This window comes from Dendropsophus ebraccatus, chromosome 5, assembly GCF_027789765.1.
Source record: "Dendropsophus ebraccatus isolate aDenEbr1 chromosome 5, aDenEbr1.pat, whole genome shotgun sequence".
Classification (NCBI taxonomy): domain Eukaryota; kingdom Metazoa; phylum Chordata; class Amphibia; order Anura; family Hylidae; genus Dendropsophus; species Dendropsophus ebraccatus.
Window position 1 is genome coordinate 162546407 of NC_091458.1, and position 22041 is coordinate 162568447.

Sequence of the window (22041 nt, forward strand, 5' to 3'; positions counted from 1 at the left end):
CCAGTAGTACTGTGTCCTATGACTGATGTACACCCAGTAGTACTGTTTCCTATGCCTGATGTACACCCAGCAGCACTGTGTCCTATGACTGATGTACACCCAGCAGCACTGTGTCCTATGACTCATGTACACCCAGCAGCTGTGTCCTATGACTGATGTACACCCAGTAGTACTGTGTCCTATGACTGATGTACACCCAGCAGTACTGTCCTATGACTGATGTACACCCAGCAGTACTGTCCTATGACTGATGTACACCCAGTAGTACTGTGTCCTATGACTGATGTACACCCAGCAGTACTGTGTCCTGTGACTGATGTACACCCAGCAGTACTGTCCTATGACTGATGTACACCCAGCAGTACTGTCCTATGACTGATGTACACCCAGCAGTACTGTGTCCTGTGACTGATGTACACCCAGTAGTACTGTGTCCTATGACTGATGTACACCCAGCAGCTCTGTGTCCTATGACTGATGTACACCCAGCAGCTCTGTGTCCTATGACTGATGTACACCCAGCAGCTCTGTGTCCTATGACTGATGTACACCCAGCAGTACTGTCCTATGACTGATGTACACCCACCAATACTGTGTCCTATGACTGATGTACACCCAGCAGTACTGTCCTATGACTGATGTACACCCAGCAGTACTGTCCTATGACTGATGTACACCCAGCAGTATTGTGTCCTATGACTGATGTACACCCAGCAGCACTGTGTCCTGTGACTGATGTACACCCAGTAGTACTGTGTCCTATGACTGATGTACACCCAGCAGCTCTGTGTCCTATGACTGATGTACACCCAGCAGCTCTGTGTCCTATGACTGATGTACACCCAGCAGCTCTGTGTCCTATGACTGATGTACACCCAGCAGTACTGTCCTATGACTGATGTACACCCAGCAGTACTGTGTCCTGTGACTGATGTACACCCAGCAGTACTATGTCCTATGACTGATGTACACCCAGTAGTACTGTGTCCTATGACTGATGTACACCCAGCAGCTCTGTGTTCTATGACTGATGTACACCCAGCAGTACTGTGTCCTGTGACTGATGTACACCCAGCAGCTCTGTGTCCTATGACTGATGTACACCCAGCAGTACTGTCCTATGACTGATGTACACCCAGCAGTACTGTGTCCTGTGACTGATGTACACCCAGCAGTACTATGTCCTATGACTGATGTACACCCAGTAGTACTGTGTCCTATGACTGATGTACACCCAGCAGCTCTGTGTCCTATGACTGATGTACACCCAGCAGCTCTGTGTCCTATGACTGATGTACACCCAGCAGTACTGTCCTATGACTGATGTACACCCACCAATACTGTGTCCTATGACTGATGTACACCCAGCCAGTACTGTCCTATGACTGATGTACACCCAGCAGTATTGTCCTATGACTGATGTACACCCAGCAGTATTGTGTGCTATGACTGATGTACACCCAGCAGCACTGTCTCCTGTGACTGATGTACACCCAGCAGTACTGTGTCCTATGACTGATGTACACCCAGTAGTACTGTGTCCTATGACTGATGTACACCCAGCAGCTCTGTGTCCTATGACTGATGTACGCCCAGCAGCACTGTGTCCTGTGACTGATGTACACCCAGCAGTACTATGTCCTATGACTGATGTACACCCAGCAGCTCTGTGTCCTATGACTGATGTACACCCAGCAGCTCTGTGTCCTATGACTGATGTAAACCCAGCAGTACTGTCCTATGACTGATGTACACCCAGCAGTACTGTGTCCTGTGACTGATGTACACCCAGCAGTACTATGTCCTATTACTGATGTACACCCAGCAGCTCTGTGTCCTATGACTGATGTACACCCAACAGCTCTGTGTCCTATGACTGATGTACACCCAGCAGCTCTGTGTCCTATGACTGATGTACACCCAGAAGCTCTGTGTCCTATGACTGATGTACACCCAGTTGTACTGTGTCCTATGACTGATGTACACCCAGTTGTACTGTGTCCTATGACTGATGTACACCCAGTTGTACTGTGTCCTATGACTGATGTACACCCAGTAGTACTGTTTCCTGTGACTGATGTACACCCAGTAGCACTGTGTCCCATGACTGATGCGGCTTGGTCCATCTTTTTTAGCTTTGTCAGTACTCCCGCTCCGGCACCTTCATTTTCTGGGTAAAGAACCTACAAAACATGTCTTTTTACGACAACATTCCCTGTTTGTAATAAAATGTGCGCGGTTTGGGCCGTTACTTATTATTGTGACATAACTAGTCAGACAGTCGGGGGGGGGGGGGGCATGAAGAACGCAACGTATCATTCCACTATAGTGAGCGTCAAGCCCAATTACTATAGAATAAAAGAATAAGAATGTGTGTTTGTTTCATAGGTCGGAGTCAGTGAAGAAGATGAGCGCCGCGTCCTTCTGGGTGGGGGCTGTCGCTCTGACCATCTGCTTCAATGTGTGTCTGTCACAAACTAGTAAGTGTCTCATCCATCTGTTTCCGTCTACGTTATAGTGTCCTTTGGAACAACGGATAACAATTCCCAACAGTCACATAGGGGATGGTGGGTGTCAATGATGGGGGTGGTGGGGTGGATGGTCGTTGGGGTAGGTGGTGGGGTAATAGAGGGGAGGATGTCAGTGGGGGTCTGCATTTTAGTGGGGGGGATGGGTGAGGGGGGTCTGCAGGGTGGGGAGGGGGATAATGAATGGGAGGATGTCAGTTGGGGGGGAGGGTGTCGGTGGGGGGGAGGGCGGGTCTGCAGGATGGGGGGCAGGGAATAGATGGGAGGGTGTCAGTGGAGGTCATTGGGGGGGCACGGAATAGATGGGAGGTGTCAGTGGGGGGTCAGCATAGTGGGGGAATAGATGGAAGGGTGTCGGTGGGGGGGAGGGGGGCTGCAGGACAGGGGGCGGGAATAGATAGGATGGTGTCAGCATGGCGGACGCGGGAATAGATGGGAGGGTGTTGGTGAGGGGTCGGTGGGGTGTCGGTGATGGGTCGGCATGGTGGGGGTGGGGCAGGGAATAGATGGGAGGGTGTCAGTGGGGGTCGGCAGGGTGGGGATAAATGGGAGGGTGTCGGTGGGGGGAGAGGGTCTGCAGAGCGGGGGGGCGGGAATAGATAGGATGGTGTCAGCATGGCGGGGGGCGGGAATAGATGGGAGGGTGTTGGTGAGGGGTCTGCGGGGTGTTGGTGAGGGATCGGCGGGGTGGGGGGGCAGGGAATAGATGGGAGGGTGTCAGTGGGGGTCGGCGGGGGGGTGAGGGGTCGGCAGGGCGGGGATAAATGGGAGGGTGTCAGTGGGTGTCGGCGGGGGGGGGGGGTGAGGGGTCGGTGGGGCTGGGGGCGGGAGTAGATGGTAGGGTGTCAGTTGGGGGTTGGCGGGGTGGGGGTATTCCCCAGAGGTTCAGAAACTTTAGCTGGCAGTGTAGGAGTGAGCGCCTCCGCCTGTGTTACTTGGGACTTGTACCCGATGTTACTGAAGACGATGAATAATGTTATTTTAGCCTTAATTACTAGTTGTGTTTTGTATCTCTTGATTGCTGGTTTTGCAGATCGCCCCCCATTATGTTGCCGCTCAGGCTTTGTGTACCCCCCCCCAGCCCTTCCAGCCCCCCCCACCTCTTCCCGCACCAATATCCAGCCCTTCCCGCACTCCTCCCCAGCCCTTTCCGCCCCCCCCAGCTCTTATCCCCCCCCCAGCCCTTCCAGCCCCCCCTCAGCTCTTCCCGCACCCCTCCCCAGCCCTTCCCGCACCCCTCCCTAACCCTTTCCCCCCCCCCCCCCCTTAGCTCTTCCCGCACCCCCCCGGCTCTTACCCACCCCCCCAGCCCTTCCCGCACCCCTCCCCAGCCCTTACAGCCCCCCCTCAGCTCTTCCCGCACCCCTCCCCAGCCCTTTCTGCCCCCCCCAGCTCTTCCCGCACCCCCCCTAGCTCTTACCACCCCCCAGCCCTTCCCGCACCCCTCCCCAGCCCTTACAGCCCCCCCTCAGCTCTTCCCGCACCCCTCCCCAGCCCTTTCCGCCCCCCCCAGCTCTTCCCGCACCCCCTAGCCCTTCCCGCACCCCCCAGCCCCAGCCCTTCCAGCCCCCCCCCTTAGCTCTTCCCGCACCCCTCCCCAGCCCTTCCCACACCCCTCCCCAGGCCTTTCCCGCCCCCCCCCCAGCTCTTCCCGCACCCCCCCTAGCTCTTACCACCCCCCAGCCCTTCCCGCACCCCTCCCCAGCCCTTACAGCCCCCCCTCAGCTCTTCCCGCACCCCTCCCCAGCCCTTTCCGCCCCCCCAGCTCTTCCCGCACCTCCCCAGCCCTTCTTGCACCCCTCCCCAGTCCTTCCCCCACCCCCCCAGCTTTTCCCGCACCCCTCACCTCTTGTTGCTCCCCTGAGTAGTCACCACTGAGGTCCAGAATTCTCACGACATCTATGAACAGGTTTAAAGCTTTGCAGCTTTTGAATCCATCATTTACGGTTCCGCTTAGACTCGTATTATTTATTATGGATTATTGATTATTTATTATTATGGATTATGGATTTTTTGCAGATATCATTTTAGTAACTGTTTTCCATTTGCTTTGTCTTTCAGACTTTACGTCATGTGAGTATCCCGCACGCTTCTACCTGTAGACTAATGGTCACAATCACACATTCTCCCTCCCTATCCAGGACAGTCGCTCTTTATTAGAAAGAGGTGATGGGTCTCTGCACACCGCAACACACTCTGCACACCGCTGCACTCTCTGCACACAGCAGCACTCTCTGCACACAGCAGCACACCGCAGCACTCTCTGCACACCGCAGCACTCTCTGCACACCGCAGCACTCTCTGCACACCGCAGCACTCTCTGCACACCGCAACACTCTCTGCACACCGCAACACTCTCTGCACACCGCTGCACTCTCTGCACACCGCTGCACTCTCTGCACACCGCAGCACTCTCTGCACACCGCAGCACTCTCTGCACACAGCAGCACTCTCTGCACACAGCAGCACACTCTGCACACAGCAGCACTCTCTGCACACAGCAGCACTCTCTGCACACAGCAGCACTCTCTGCACACAGCAGCACTCTCTGCACACAGCAGCACACCGCAGCACTCTCTGCACACCGCAGAACTCTCTGCACACAGCAGCACACCGCAGCACTCTCTGCACACCGCAGCACTCTCTGCACACCGCAGCACTCTCTGCACACCGCAGCACTCTCTGCACACAGCAGCACACCGCAGCACTCTCTGCACACCGCAGCACTCTCTGCACACCGCAGCACTCTCTGCACACCGCAGCACTCTCTGCACACCGCAGCACTCTCTGCACACCGCAGCACTCTCTGCACACCGCAGCACTCTCCGCAGCACTCTCTGCACACCGCAGCACTCTCTGCACACCGCAGCACTCTCTGCACACCGCAGCACTCTCTGCACACCGCAGCACTCTCTGCACACCGCAGCACTCTCCGCAGCACTCTCTGCACACCGCAGCACTCTCCGCAGCACTCTCTGCACACCACAGCACTCTTTGCACACAGCAGCACTCTCTGCACACCGCAGCACTCTCTGCACACCGCAGCACTCTCTGCACACCGCAGCACTCTCCGCAGCACTCTCTGCACACCGCAGCACTCTCTGCACACCGCAGCACTCTCTGCACACCGCAGCACTCTCTGCACACCGCAGCACTCTCTGCACACCGCAGCACTCTCTACAGATGGGTCACCTCTCCTTCTGAACCAGTGTTGACTTGGCTTAAAGGGGTACTCCACTCACACAAAACTTTTGATATGGTGCTGCCCATAGTGCGGGACGGACGGACACACACACACACACACACACACAATAGACCGTCCAATGGAAATCTTTATTTTTATCATAAAACACCACAAAAACATGTAAAAACACTTAAAAATGACCAGGAAGAGCAGGGCCGGCCTGGGAGTGATAATAGCCCTAAAGTACCCCGGCCACTTACCGTATGACTACTCAGGGTGGCCGTTTACCAGATCATCATGGTGGACATAACGGTCGCTCACAATGGATCCGGCCTCTACCAATCCAACAAGCCCCTCTAAGGCCACGCCCCCTGCCAGTCTAGAAGGAGAGTGTTGTAATAACAAAACCCCAGGACTATGTCCGACCCAACCCCATGGATTGGGAACTACAACTCCAATCATGCCCTGGCAGCTAGAGACCTTCAGGGACTCCTGGGTGTTGTAGTTCTCCCAACAAAATACATAACGCTGGGGTAATCATTTTACATTAATAAAACAATATATATTTTGTAGGTAGAACTACGACTCCCAGAAGTTTCATAGGGCCAGAGTTGCCCTGACCCAGTCCTGCCCTGACGAAGGGTCAATGCAAAATCTGGTGACCCCCACAATCATTAGGGTGACCCCATAGTACCAGGAAGCAGCAAGTAGCTGATGCAAGGAACCTATTAATCCTATATACACATAAACAGCACAAACATGTGCCGCGTGCTGTGAAGTAATACCATAAGGTATAACATGCCAGCAAGGGGCGTGGCTAGGATTCATGGGGCCCCTCCCCTATGTACATCACAAAACACTGCGCACCACGCACATATATATATATATATATATATATATATATATATATATATATATAGATATATATATACAGTGTATATATCTCTTGTGGCCAGAGGCAGAATCCTGGCTGCAGCTACAACTGGCAGAGCGGGGAGCCAATGGCTGCTAACTCTGTCACTCCACTGTATTGGGCCCATTATACAGGTGCAGGAGCAGACTACCTTCTGCTTAACCCCTTATGTACTGCAGTATGTAAGTGACCCAAAGCTCAGAAGACAAGGAGATATCTGCTTTACTGCTGCTGCACTGATAACCCCTGACCTCTACACGGAGCTCTGCACATTTTTCTTTCCTACTTGACTGGAGAACAGAGGTCAGAGGTTATCAGAGCAGTAAAGTAGAGATCTGTCTTCTGCTTTTAACCCCAATAACTACAGCCAATAACTACAGCCAATAACTATATCCAATAACTACAGCCAGTGGCGCCGCAATGATGAGGCGACCTGAGCCACCAGCTGTTATCATGGGGGCGGCATTCAGTGGCGTAGCTATCACGGTCGCAGCGGTCGCCGCGACCGGGCCGCTACTGTACTGCCACTGTACTGCTCCCATCCCGCTCCTTCTTGTGACCGCAAGCAATGTTTTGCCTGCGATCACAAGAGGCGGCTGGGATGGGGCCGGCTGACTTGCGGGGCTGGGAGCATCTTGAGGGCAAAAAAAAAACAGGTCCCGCGAAGCTCCGCCCCTCCGCTGGAAGCCCCGCCCCCAGCCGCGGTAAGCCCGCCAGCGCGCGTGACAAGAAGACTAGAGGAACCATTCAGGTGAGTAAAGATTTTTTTGTTTTAAAGGGCATGATGGGGGTTGTAGTGGTATGGTGGTGGAACAAGAGGATGATGGGGGGTGTAGTGGTATGATGGTGGAACAAGAGGATGATGGGGGTTGTAGTGGTATGATGGTGGAACAAGAGGATGATGGGGGGTATAGTGGTATGATGGTGGAACAAGAGGATGATGGTGGTGTAGTGGTATGATGATGGTGGAACAAGAGGATGATGGGGGTGTAGTGGTATGATGATGATGATGGAACAAGAGGATGATGGGGGGTGTAGTGGTATGGTGGTGGAACAAGAGGATGATGGGGGGGTATAGTGGTATGATGGTGGAACAAGAGGATGATGGGGGGTGTAGTGGTATGATGATGGGGGGTGTAGTGGTATGGTGGTGGAACAAGAGGATGATGGGGGGTATAGTGGTATGATGGTGGAACAAGAGGATGATGGGGGGGGTAGTGGTATGATGATGGGGTGTAGTGGTATGGTGGTGGAACAAGAGGATGATGGGGGTGTAATGGTATGATGATGGGGGTGTAGTGGTATGATGGTGGAACAAGAGGATGATGGGGGTGTAGTGGTATGATAAAGGAACAAGAGGATGATAGGGGGTGTAGTGGTATGATGATGGAACAAGAGGATGATGGGGTGTAGTATGGTATGATGATGGAACAAGAGGATGATGGGGGGTTGGAGTGGTATGATGATGATTGAACAAGAGGATGATGTGGGGTGTAGTGGTATGGTGGTGGAACAAGAGGATGATGATGGAACAAGAGGATGATGGGGGGTGTAGTGGTATGGTGGTGGAACAAGAGGATGATGGGGGTGTAGTGGTATGATGGTGGAACAAGAGGATGATGGTGGTGTAGTGGTATGATGGGGGTGTAGTGGTATGGTGGTGGAACAAGAGGACGATGGGGGTGTAGTGGTATGATGATGGGGGTGTAGTGGTATGATGGGGGTGTAGTGGTATGGTGGTGGAACAAGAGGATGATGGGGTGTAGTGGTATGATGATGGGGGTGTAGTGGTATGATGGGGGTGTAGTGGTATGGTGGTGGAACAAGAGGATGATGGAGGGTGTAGTGGTATGATAAAGGAACAAGAGGATGATGGGGGGTGTAGTGGTATGGTGGTGGAACAAGAGGATGATGGGGGTGTAGTGGTATGATGGTGGAACAAGAGGATGATGGGGGTGTAGTGGTATGATGATGATGGAACAAGAGGATGATGGGGGTGTAGTGGTATGGTGGTGGAACAAGAGGATGATGGGGGTGTAATGGTATGATGATGATGGAACAAGAGGATGATGGGGGTGTAGTGGTATGATGGTGGAACAAGAGGATGATGGGGGTGTAGTGGTATGATGGTGGAACAAGAGGATGATGGGGTGTAGTGGTATGATGGTGGAACAAGAGGATGATGGGGGTGTAGTGGTATGATGGTGGAACAAGAGGATGATGGGGGTGTAGTGGTATGATGGTGGAACAAGAGGATGATGGAGGGTGTAGTGGTATGATGATGATAGAACAAGAGGATGATGGGGGGTGTAGTGGTATGGTGGTGGAACAAGAGGATGATGGGGGTGTAGTGGTATGGTGGTGGAACAAGAGGATGATGGGGGTTGTAGTGGTATGGTGGTGGAACAAGAGGATGATGGGGGTTGTAATGGTATGATGGTGAACAAGAGGATGATGGGGGTGTAGTGGTTATGAGGATGGAACAAGAGGATGATGGGGGTGTAGTGGTATGATAAAGAACAAGAGGATGATGGGGGGTGTAGTGGTATGATGATGATGGGGGGTGTAGTGGTATGATGATGGAACAAGAGGATGATGGGGGTGTAGTGGTATGATGATGGGACACAGAGGATGATGGGGGGTGTAGTGTATGATGATGATGATGGAACAAGAGGATGATGGGGGGTGTAGTGGTATGGTGGTGGAACAAGAGGATGATGGGGGGTATAGTGGTTATGGTGGTGGAACAAGAGGATGATGGGGGGTATAGTGGTATGGTGGTGGAACAAGAGGATGATGGGGGGTATAGTGGTATGGTGGTGGAACAAGAGGATGATGGGGGGTATAGTGGTATGGTGGTAGAACAAGAGGATGATGGGGGGTATAGTGGTATGGTGGTGGAACAAGAGGATGATGGGGGGTGTAGTGGTATGGTGGTGGAACAAGAGGATGATGGGGGTGTAGTGGTATGGTGGTGGAACAAGAGGATGATGGGGGGTGTAGTGGTATGATGATGATGATTGAACAAGAGGATGATGGGGGGTGTAGTGGTATGGTGGTGGAACAAGAGGATGATGGGGGGTATAGTGGTATGGTGGTGGAACAAGAGGATGATGGGGGGTATAGTGGTATGGTGGTGGAACAAGAGGATGATGGGGGTGTAGTGGTATGATGATGGAACAAGAGGATTATGGGGGTGTAGTGGTATGATGATGATGATGGAACAAGAGGATGATGGGGGTGTAGTGGTATGATGATGGAACAAGAGGATGATGGGGGTGTAGTGGTATGATGATGGAACAAGAGGATGATGGGGGGTGTAGTGGTATGATGATGGAACAAGAGGATGATGGGGGTGTAGTGGTATGATGATGGAACAAGAGGATGATGGGGGGTGTAGTGGTATGATGATGATGGAACAAGAGGATGATGTGGGGTATAGTGGTATGGTGGTGGAACAAGAGGATGATGGGGGGTGTAGTGGTATGGTGGTGGAACAAGAGGATGATGGGGGGTGTAGTGGTATGATGATGGAACAAGAGGATGATGGGGGTGTAGTGGTATGATGGTGGAACAAGAGGATGATGGGGGTGTAGTGGTATGATGATGATGATGGAACAAGAGGATGATGGGGGGTGTAGTGGTATGATGATGATGAAGGAACAAGAGGATGATGGGGGTGTAGTGGTATGATGATGGAACAAGAGATTGATGGGGGGTGTAGTGGTATGATGATGGAACAAGAGGATGATGGGGGGTGTAGTGGTATGATGGAACAAGAGGATGATGGGGGGTGTAGTGGTATGATGATGGAACAAGAGATTGATGGGGGTGTAGTGGTATGATGAAGGAACAAGAGGATGATGGAGGGTGTAGTGGTATGATGGTGGAACAAGAGGATGATGGGGGTGTAGTGGTATGATGATGATTAAGGAACAAGAGGATGATGAAGGGTGTAGTGGTATGATGATTAAGTAACAAGAGGATGATGAAGGGTGTAGTGGTATGATGATGAAAGGGCAGGAGGATGAAGGGGGTGGTAGTATTATGATGGAGGTGTTTGTAGTATGATTATGAAAGGGCAGGAGGATGAAAGGGGTAGTAGTATGGTGATAAAGGGGCAGGAGGAGGGGACAACATGGGGGGCATCTGTAAGGGGGATAAAATGGGGGGCCATCTATATGGGGGATAACATGGGGGGCATCTATAAGAGGGACAACACAGGGGGCCATCTATAAGGGGGAAACATTGGGGGCCATCTATAAGGTGGACTACATGGGGGTGTATACAATAGGGCATGCACAGAGGGGGGCATGTACTTTAAGGGGGGTCACATAGTGTCCGGGCTACCTACTAAATGAGGGTTGTAAAGGGGACAGTACAGATGTGCAGTTTTTAGAGAGATGATGGTGTCAGTGTGAGGAGCCTAATATGTCTGTCTGGCAGATTCTGTGGATTCGTGGCCCAGAGAAGTTCTCAAAATCGCCCACAACAGATGGAGAAGATGAAAAGGGAAGAACTCCGATCAGAGAAGACGTCCCCTGTGAATCACTTGATATAACTGCACTGTAATGTATATGGTGTATAGATCCTGTGTACAGTGCGTCCACCTCTATATGACTGTATGAAGTGATATTGGTCTATGTACAGAGGATTATATTCAGTAGCAGCGGTGGTGTTAGTCACTATGAGGTGGTATTAGTCAGTATGTGGTGGTATTAGTCAGTAGCAGCGGTGATGTTAGTCAGTATGTGGTGGTGTTAGTCACTATGTGGTGGTATTATTTGTTACTTGTTATCTGGTACTGTGTTTTATTGGATTTAGTATACTGGATTTGGTCAGTAACAATATGGTGGTGATGGTTGTGGTGTGGCGGTAATATTTCCCCTTGTGTACTGGTAATATTGGCAATATTGGTCTCAGTAAACAGGATTTGTTTAGTAACAGTATGGCGGTGATAATATTTCCTGTATACTGGTATTATTGGTAATATCAGTCTTGAGATATATATATATACCAATAGCATCGAGAAAGGGGGGGCCCAAGTTGACCTCTTGCACCAGGGCCCAAGAGACATTAGCTACGCCCCTAGGGGCGGCATTCAGTGGCAGATTATAATATGGGCGGTTCGGGCGGCCGCCCACATTATAGTCCGCCACTGATTGTACCATGTACCAGAGACCCCCGCGCCCGGACAGCATCTGTAATTAGATGCTGGGAGCGGGGGAGACTGTATTCATAAGCGCCGCGGTGTAATGAATCAGCCGTGCGGTGCTGTTACTACAGCGCGGCGCTTATGAATACAGTCTCCCCCGCTCCCAGCATCTAATTACAGATGCTGCCCGGGCGCGGGGGTCTCCGGTACCGGCATTCCACGGAACGTGGGAATGCAGCCTTTAGTCCCCCGGCTGATGTGCGGCTCCCCGGGGTGTCCCGTCCTGTCTCCGGCAGCGCGCGCATCAGAGAGCTCCCTGTGCACTGGAAGTCACAGCCACAGGCGCACGGGGAGCTCTCTGATGCGCTCGCTGCCGGGGACAGGACGGGACACCCCGGGCAGCCGCACATCAGCCGGGACCAGACCAGAGAGGCTCGACGGGGGAAAACGGATGGCAGGTGAGTTGTGTGCTGTTTTTTGTTTTTGTTTTATCTGCTGTGCAGGGGGGGGACCATCTATAAGGGAGAGGGAAGAGGGGGACCATCTATAAGGGGGGGGGGGGGGGGAGAGGGGGACGATCTATAAGGGAGGGGGAGAGGGGGACCATCTATAAGGGGGGGGGGAGGGGGGACCATCTATAAGGGGGGGGAGGGGGACCATCTATAAGGGGGGGGGGGGGGGAGAGGGGGACCATCTATAAGGGAGGGGGAGAGGGGGGGCCGTCTATAAGGGGGGGAGAGGGGGACCATCTATAAGGGAGGGGGGGGAGAGGGGGACCATCTATAAGGGAGGGGGAAGAGGGGGACCATCTATAAGGGAGGGGGAGAGGGGGACCATCTATAAGGGAGGGGGGGGGGAGAGGGGGACCATCTATAAGGGAGGGGGGGGGAGAGGGGGACCATCTATAAGGGAGGGGGGGGAGAGGGGGACCATCTATAAGGGAGGGGGGGGGGAAGAGGGGGACCATCTATAAGGGAGGGGAAAGAGGGGGACCATCTATAAGGGAGGGGAAAGAGGGGGGGGGGCCGTCTATAAGGGAGGGGGAGAGGGGGACCATCTATAAGGGAGAGGGGAAAGAGGGGGGACCATCTATAAGGGAGGGGGGGAGAGGGGGACCATCTATAAGGGAGGGGAAAGAGGGGGGACCATCTATAAGGGAGGGGGGAGAGAGGGACCATCTATAAGGGAGAGGGGACCATCTATAAGGGGAGGGAGAGGGGGACCATCTATAAGGGAGGGGGGAGAGGGGGACCATCTATAAGGGAGGGGGAGAGGGGGACCATCTATAAGGGAGGGGGGAGAGGGGGACCATCTATAAGGGAGGGGAAAGAGGGGGACCATCTATAAGGGAGGGGGGGGGAAGAGGGGGACCATCTATAAGGGAGGGGAAAGAGGGGGACCATCTATAAGGGAGGGGAAAGAGGGGGACCATCTATAAGGGAGAGGGGACCATCTATAAGGGGGGGGGGGAGAGGGGGACCATCTATAAGGGAGAGGGGACCATCTATAAGGGGGGGGGGAGAGGGGGACCATCTATAAGGGAGGGGGGAGAGGGGGACCATCTATAAGGGAGGGGAAAGAGGGGGACCATCTATAAGGGAGGGGAAAGAGAGGGACCATCTATAAGGGAGGGGGAGAGGGGGACCATCTATAAGGGAGGGGAAAGAGGGGGGCCATCTATAAGGGAGGGGAAAGAGGGACCATCTATAAGGGAGGGGGAGAGGGGACCATCTATAAGGGAGGGGGAGAGGGGGACCATCTATAAGGGAGGGGAAAGAGGGGGACCATCTATAAGGGAGGGGAAAGAGGGGGACCATCTATAAGGGAGGGGGAGAGGGGGACCATCTATAAGGGAGGGGGAGAGGGGGACCATCTATAAGGGGGGGGGGAGAGGGGGACCATCTATAAGGGAGGGGGGGGGAAGAGGGGGACCATCTATAAGGGAGGGGAAAGAGGGGGACCATCTATAAGGGAGGGGGGGAGGAAGAGGGGGACCATCTATAAGGGAGGGGAAAGAGGGGGACCATCTATAAGGGAGGGGGGAGAGGGGGGACCATCTATAAGGGAGGGGGGGAGAGGGACCATCTATAAGGGAGGGGGGAGAGGGGGACCATCTATAAGGGGGGGGGAGAGGGGGACCATCTATAAGGGAGGGGAAAGAGGGGGACCATCTATAAGGGAGGGGAAAGAGGGGGACCATCTATAAGGGAGGGGAAAGAGGGGGACCATCTATAAGGGAGGGGGAGAGGGGGGCCATCTATAAGGGAGAGGGGGAAGAGGGGGACCATCTATAAGGAGGGGGGGAAAGAGGGGGACCATCTATAAGGGAGGGAGGGAGAGGGGGACCATCTATAAGGGAGTGGGGGGGGAGAGGGGGACCATATATAAGGGAGAGGGGGAAGAGGGGGACCATCTATAAGGGAGGGGGGAGAGGGGGACCATCTATAAGGGGGGGGAGAGGGGGACCATCTATAAGGGAGGGAGGGAGAGGGGGACCATCTATAAGGGAGGGGGGGAGAGGGGGACCATCTATAAGGGAGGGGGGGGGAGAGGGGGACCATCTATAAGGGAGGGGGGAGAGGGGGACCATCTATAAGGGGGGGGGGAGAGGGGGACCATCTATAAGGGAGAGGGGACCATCTATAAGGGGGGGGGAGAGGGGGACCATCTATAAGGGAGAGGGGACCATCTATAGGGGGGGGAAGAGGGGGACCATCTCCTAAAAGATCAGCACCCTCCTCTCCTGACATCCTCTGTGCAGCAAGGGACCAAACATTATGTTTATTGGGGACAGCAGTTGGGGGGGGGGGGGCAGTAGTGGATTATAATGTTGGCGGATTGACCGGGGGGGGGGGGGGGGGGGGGGGTCGTCATCCTATAGTTCGCCTCGGGCAGCAGAGAGGCTAGAATCACCCCTGACTACAGCCAATAACTACAGCCAATGACTATATCCAATAACTACAGCCAATGACTATATCCATGTTTTCCACATAGCCTTAGGGCTTTATCCACCTTCAGCAGCCACCGCTAATCAAATGCCGAACGCTCGGGTTCGGATGGACTCCAGCATGCTCATCTCTACATGTGACACAATAATACAGCCATATCCTGCCATGCGCAGAGTCTGGTCACATGATGAGCATGATAGATGGTGTGGTAATCAGTCACATGTGCATCACGTGACACAAATATTAACCCAATCATGTAATATAACAGAAAAGAAGGAGAACGTCCCTGCATATATACTATAACACATATATATATATATATATATATATATATATATATATACATATATATATTTGTGGGGAATAGCTCTGGTCGATCCTAGGTAGCGGTGCAGTAAGCAGGGACACAGACAGGGTAACGTCCAATTTAAGTGTTTTTATTTCACACTTAGCGTCAAAACACAAAGCAAACCTTATCAAAGGCTTAAACACAAATAAACCCTGCTCGGCTGAGCACTTACTAGTACATAACCAATCCCTGACTATACGTGGGACCAGCACTCCAGCCCACGGGCACAAATAACAGAGTATGGTGCGGCCCATGCAATCCCTTCAGTATTCCAGCAGACAGTTCTCCAGGTCTGGCCACACTCAGCACTGCAGTGAGCTGCGTTTTAAGGCCCTGATGACCCCCAGCTGTGGGCTATGGAAGCCCAGGACCGAAGCCCGGGTGGAGTGAGCGTCCCACTGCCAACCTCACTCACTCCAGAAAAAGCAGGTCCCAGTACGTATTTTTACAACCTGTCTATAGGCCCTATTCCACGGAAGGATTATCGTCCGTATTCGGCTGATATCGGCCGCTACGGACCATAATTGTCCCGTGGAATAGAGTGCAACGATCAGCCGACATCGTTCATGTCGGCTGATCGTTGCAGTCGCTTGTTTTTCAACATGTTGAAAAACAAGCGACTGATATAGCAGCGATCTGCTGTCGTCGCTCCGTTGAATGGGAGCATCGGCAGCAGACGCTGCTGTATCCTATGGGCTGCCCGGACGATCAGCGATCACCCGGGCAGCCCACCCGCAGCTCCCCGACACCCCTCCCGCACTCACCCGCTCGCTGCAGCCGTGTGGAGTAGCGGCGGCAGCGAGCGGGGAACAAGGAGCAAATGAGCGCTGAGAGCGCTCGTTTGCTGCTCTTAACGACCCGTGTAATAGGCCCTTATGTTAGCTATGGCCAACACAGGCAACCAGGCTATCAATCCTGCTTTACCTGGTCTGGGTTAACCCCTTGGTTACCAGAGACACACCCAGGGCTTATCAGACACAGTTTAACCACTTCAGTGGCAGATATCTGTGCTCCCAAACCATGCCCCTCTTACAACCAGTAGTGGATTATAATAGGGGCATTTCGGGCGGCAGCCTGGGGCCCAGAGCTCCTGGGGGGCCCATGACCACCCAAAAAGACTTATACTTTTAGTGGTGTACTGTCTCCTGGCTACACTTCTGCCATGATTGGCAAAAAAATCACTCTTTTTTATGGCAATTTTGCACAAATCAGGACATCATGAGATTATCTGTCCTGTACTATGAACGCCAGGCTAGTGCTGCCATAGTTACAGTGGGGGGGGGGGCAGGCTTGGTGAACAGCCCGAGGCCTATGGTAAAGTTTAATCTGCCCCTGCTTACAACATATATATATACTCCGCACAGACTGATCACATCACATTATATATATATATATATATATATATATATATATATATACTCCCCACAGTCTCCTGACCTCTATATAACAGTGTCTGCAGTCTGGAAGCACAGACAGATATGTGACAGGTATCATGTGTCTCCTAACCTCTATATAACAGTGTCAGCAGTCTGGAAGCACAGACAGATATATGACAGGTCCCATGTGTCTCCTGACCTCTATATAACAGTGTCAGCAGTCTGGAAGCACAGACAGATATATGACAGGTCCCAGTGGCCTGACCTCTATATAACATTGTCAGCAGTCTGGAAGCACAGACAGATATATGACGGGTCCCATGTGTCTCCTGACCTCTATATAACAGTGTCAGCAGTCTGGAAGCACAGACAGATATATGACAGGTCCCATGTGTCTCCTGACCTCTATATAACAGTGTCAGCAGTCTGGAAGCACAGACAGATATATGACAGGTCCCAGTGGCCTGACCTCTATATAACATTGTCAGCAGTCTGGAAGCACAGACAGATATATGACGGGTCCCATGTGTCTCCTGACCTCTATATAACAGTGTCAGCAGTCTGGAAGCACAGACAGATATATGACAGGTCCCATGTGTCTCCTGACCTCTATATAACAGTGTCAGCAGTCTGGAAGCACAGACAGATATGTGACAGGTATCATGTGTCTCCTGACCTCTATATAACAGTGTCTGCAGTCTGGAAGCACAGACAGATATATGACAGGTATCATGTGTCTCCTGACCTCTATATGACAGTGTCTGCAGTCTGGAAGCACAGACAGATATATGATAGGTCCCATGTCTCCTGACCTCTATATAACATTGTCAGCAGTCTGGAAGCACAGACAGATATATGAGGGGTCCCATGTGTCTCCTGACCTCTATATAACAGTGTCAGCAGTCTGGAAGCACAGACAGATATATGAGGGGTCCCATGTGTCTCCTGACCTCTATATAACAGTGTCAGCAGTCTGGAAGCACAGACAGATATATGACAGGTCCCATGTGTCTCCTGACCTCTATATAACAGTGTCTGCAGTCTGGAAGCACAGACAGATATGTGACAGGTATCATGTGTCTCCTGACCTCTATATAACAGTGTCTGCAGTCTGGAAGCACAGACAGATATATGACAGGTATCATGTGTCTCCTGACCTCTATATGACAGTGTCTGCAGTCTGGAAGCACAGACAGATATATGATAGGTCCCATGTCTCCTGACCTCTATATAACATTGTCAGCAGTCTGGAAGCACAGACAGATATATGAGGGGTCCCATGTGTCTCCTGACCTCTATATAACAGTGTCAGCAGTCTGGAAGCACAGACAGATATATGAGGGGTCCCATGTGTCTCCTGACCTCTATATAACAGTGTCAGCAGTCTGGAAGCACAGACAGATATATGACAGGTCCCATGTGTCTCCTGACCTCTATATAACAGTGTCAGCAGTCTGGAAGCACAGACAGATATATGACAGGTCCCATGTGTCTCCTGACCTCTATATAACAGTGTCAGCAGTCTGGAAGCACAGACAGATATATGACAGGTCCCATGTGTCTCCTGACCTCTATATAACAGTGTCTGCAGTCTGGAAGCACAGACAGATATATGACAGGTATCATGTGTCTCCTGACCTCTATATAACAGTGTCTGCAGTCTGGAAGCACAGACAGATATGTGACAGGTATCATGTGTCTCCTGACCTCTATATAACAGTGTCTGCAGTCTGGAAGCACAGACAGATATATGATAGGTCCCATGTCTCCTGACCTCTATATAACAGTGTCAGCAGTCTGGAAGTACAGACTATATAAATATGATCTGTTGTTATAAAGTATAAAGTCGGCTCTTAGTATAGACTGACCTCTATGTGTTATTAGTGTATTATACCCTCCTACATAACCGTTACAATGTACAGTGTTCTATACAGCCCTTATATTATATACCGCCCCCATATTATATACATCCCCCATGCTCTATACCGCCCCACATTACATACGGCCCCCAAATTATATACAGCACCCATATTATATACGGCCCCCATATTATATACGGCCCCCATATTATATACATCCCATATTATATACAGCCCCCATGCTCTATACCGCCCCCACATTACATACGGCCCCCAAATTATATACAGCACCCATATTATATACGGCCCCTATATTATATACAGCCCCCATATTATATACAGCCCCTATATTACATACCGCCCCCACATTACATACGGCCCCCAAATTATATACAGCACCCATATTATATACGGCCCCCATATTATATACATCCCCCATATTATATACAGCCCCTATATTATATACAGCCCCTATATTATATACAGCCCCCATATTATATACGGCCCCCATATTATATACGGCCCCCATATTATATACAGCCCCTATATTACATACGGCCCCCATATTATATACGGCCCCCATATTATATACAGCCCCCATATTATATACGGCCCCTATATTATATACAGCCCCTATATTATATACAGCCCCCATATTATATACAGCCCCTATATTATATACAGCCCCTATATTATATACAGCCCCTATATTATATACAGCCCCCATATTATATACAGCCCCTATATTATATACAGCCCCTATATTATATACAGCCCCTATATTATATACGGCCCCCATATTATATACATCCCCCATATTATATACAGCCCCTATATTATATACAGCCCCTATATTATATACGGCCCCTATATTATATACGGCCCCCATATTATATACGGCCCCCATATTATATACGGCCCCCATATTATATACAGCCCCCATATTATATACGGCCCCCATATTATATACGGCCCCCATATTATATACAGCCCCCATATTATATACGGCCCCCATATTATATACATCCCCCATATTATATACGGCCCCCCATATTATATACATCCCCCATGCTCTATACCGCCCCCACATTACATACGGCCCCCAAATTATATACAGCCCCCATATTATATACGGCCCCTATATTATATACAGCCCCTATATTATATACAGCCCCTATATTATATACAGCCCCCATATTATATACAGCCCCCATATTATATACAGCCCCTATATTATATACAGCCCCTATATTATATACATCCCCCATATTATATACAGCCCCTATATTATATACATCCCCCATATTATATACGGCCCCCATATTATATACAGCCCCCATATTATATACAGCCCCCATATTATATACGGCCCCCATATTATATACGGCCCCCATATTATATACATCCCCCATATTATATACATCCCCCATATTATATACATCCCCCATATTATATACGGCCCCCATATTATATACGGCCCCCATATTATATACATCCCCCATATTATATACATCCCCGATATTATATACGGCCCCCATATTATATACATCCCCCATATTATATACATCCCCGATATTATATACGGCCCCCATATTATATACATCCCCCATATTATATACGGCCCCCATATTATATACATCCCCCATATTATATACATCCCCCATATTATATACATCCCCGATATTATATACGGCCCCCATATTATATACAGCCCCTATATTATATACAGCCCCTATATTATATACAGCCCCTATATTATAAACGGCCCCCATATTATATACAGCCCCTATATTATATACAGCCCCTATATTATATACAGCCCCTATATTATATACGGCCCCCATATTATATACATCCCCCATATTATATACGGCCCCCATATTATATACAGTCCCTATATTATATACAGCCCCTATATTATATACAGCCCCCATATTATATACGGCCCCCATATTATATACGGCCCCCATATTATATACAGCCCCCATATTATATACGGCCCCCATATTATATACAGTCCCTATATTATATACGGCCCCTATATTATATACAGCCCCTATATTATATACGGCCCCCATATTATATACAGCCCCCATATTATATACGGCCCCCATATTATATACAGCCCCCATATTATATATGGCCCCCATATTATATACATCCCCCATATTATATACAGCCCCTATATTATATACGGCCCCCATATTATATACAGCCCCTATATTATATACAGCCTCTATATTATATACGGCCCCCATATTATATACGGCCCCCATATTATATACGGCCCCCATATTATATACGGCCCCCATATTATATACATCCCCCATATTATATACAGCCCCCATATTATATACATCCCCCATATTATATACAGCCCCCATATTATATACAGCCCCCATATTATATACAGCCCCCATATTATATACATCCCCCATATTATATACAGCCCCCATATTATATACGGCCCCCATATTATATACAGCCCCCATATTATATACATCCCCCATATTATATACAGACCCCATATTATATACGGCCCCCATATTATATACGGCCCCCATATTATATACGGCCCCCATATTATATACGGCCCCCCATATTATATACATCCCCCATATTATATACGGCCCCCATATTATATACGGCCCCCATATTATATACGGCCCCCATATTATATACATCCCCCATATTATATACGGCCCCCATATTATATACGGCCCCCCATATTATATACGGCCCCCATATTATATACGGCCCCCATATTATATACGGCCTCCATATTATATACAGCCCCATATTATATACAGCCCCCATATTATATACGGCCCCCATATTATATACGGCCCCCATATTATATACAGCCCCCATATTATATACGGCCCCCATATTATATACGAGCCCCATATTATATACGGCCCCCATATTATATACGGCCCCCATATTATATACGGCCCAAGCCCCCATATTATATACGGCCTCCATATTATATATGGCCCCCATGCTCTATATAGCACCCATATTATATACAGCCCCCATATTATATACGGCCCCCATATTATATACGGCCCCCATATTATATACAGCCCCTATATTATATACGGCCCCCATATTATATACAGCCCCTATATTATATACGGCCTCCATAATATATACAGCCCCTATATTATATACGGCCCCCATATTATATACGGCCCCCATATTATATACGGCCCCCATATTATATACGGCCCCCATATTATATACAGCCCCCATATTATATACGGCCCCCATATTATATACAGCCCCTATATTATATACGGCCCCCATATTATATACAGCCCCCATATTATATACGGCCCCCATATTATATACGGCCCCCATATTATATACAGCCCCCATATTATATACAGCCTCCATAATATATACGGCCCCCATATTATATACAACACCCATATTATATACGGCCCCCATATTATATACGGCCCCCATAATATATACGGCCCCCATATTATATACAGCCCCCATATTATATACGGCCCTCATATTATATACAACACCCATATTATATACGGCCCCCAAATTATATACGGCCCCCATATTATATACAGCCCCCATATTATATACGGCCCCCATATTATATACGGCCCCCATATTATATACATCCCCCATAATATATACGGCCCCCATATTATATACAGCCCCCATAATATATACGGCCCCCATATTATATACAACACCCATATTATA

General features: G+C 50.2%; 1 protein-coding gene across 1 annotated transcript in view; it reads left to right on the plus strand.

Annotated features, from left to right (window-relative positions):
- Positions 1-2103: 2103 nt before the first annotated feature.
- The window catches only part of LOC138793310 (mucin-2-like), a 43913-nt gene continuing 23975 nt past the window's right edge, over positions 2104-22041 (plus strand). The window contains exons 1-3 of the mRNA XM_069971834.1: positions 2104-2174; positions 2389-2480; positions 4590-4601. Of these exons, the coding sequence (XP_069827935.1) occupies positions 2104-2174; positions 2389-2480; positions 4590-4601 (175 nt within the window). The remainder of the gene's footprint in view (positions 2175-2388; positions 2481-4589; positions 4602-22041) is intronic.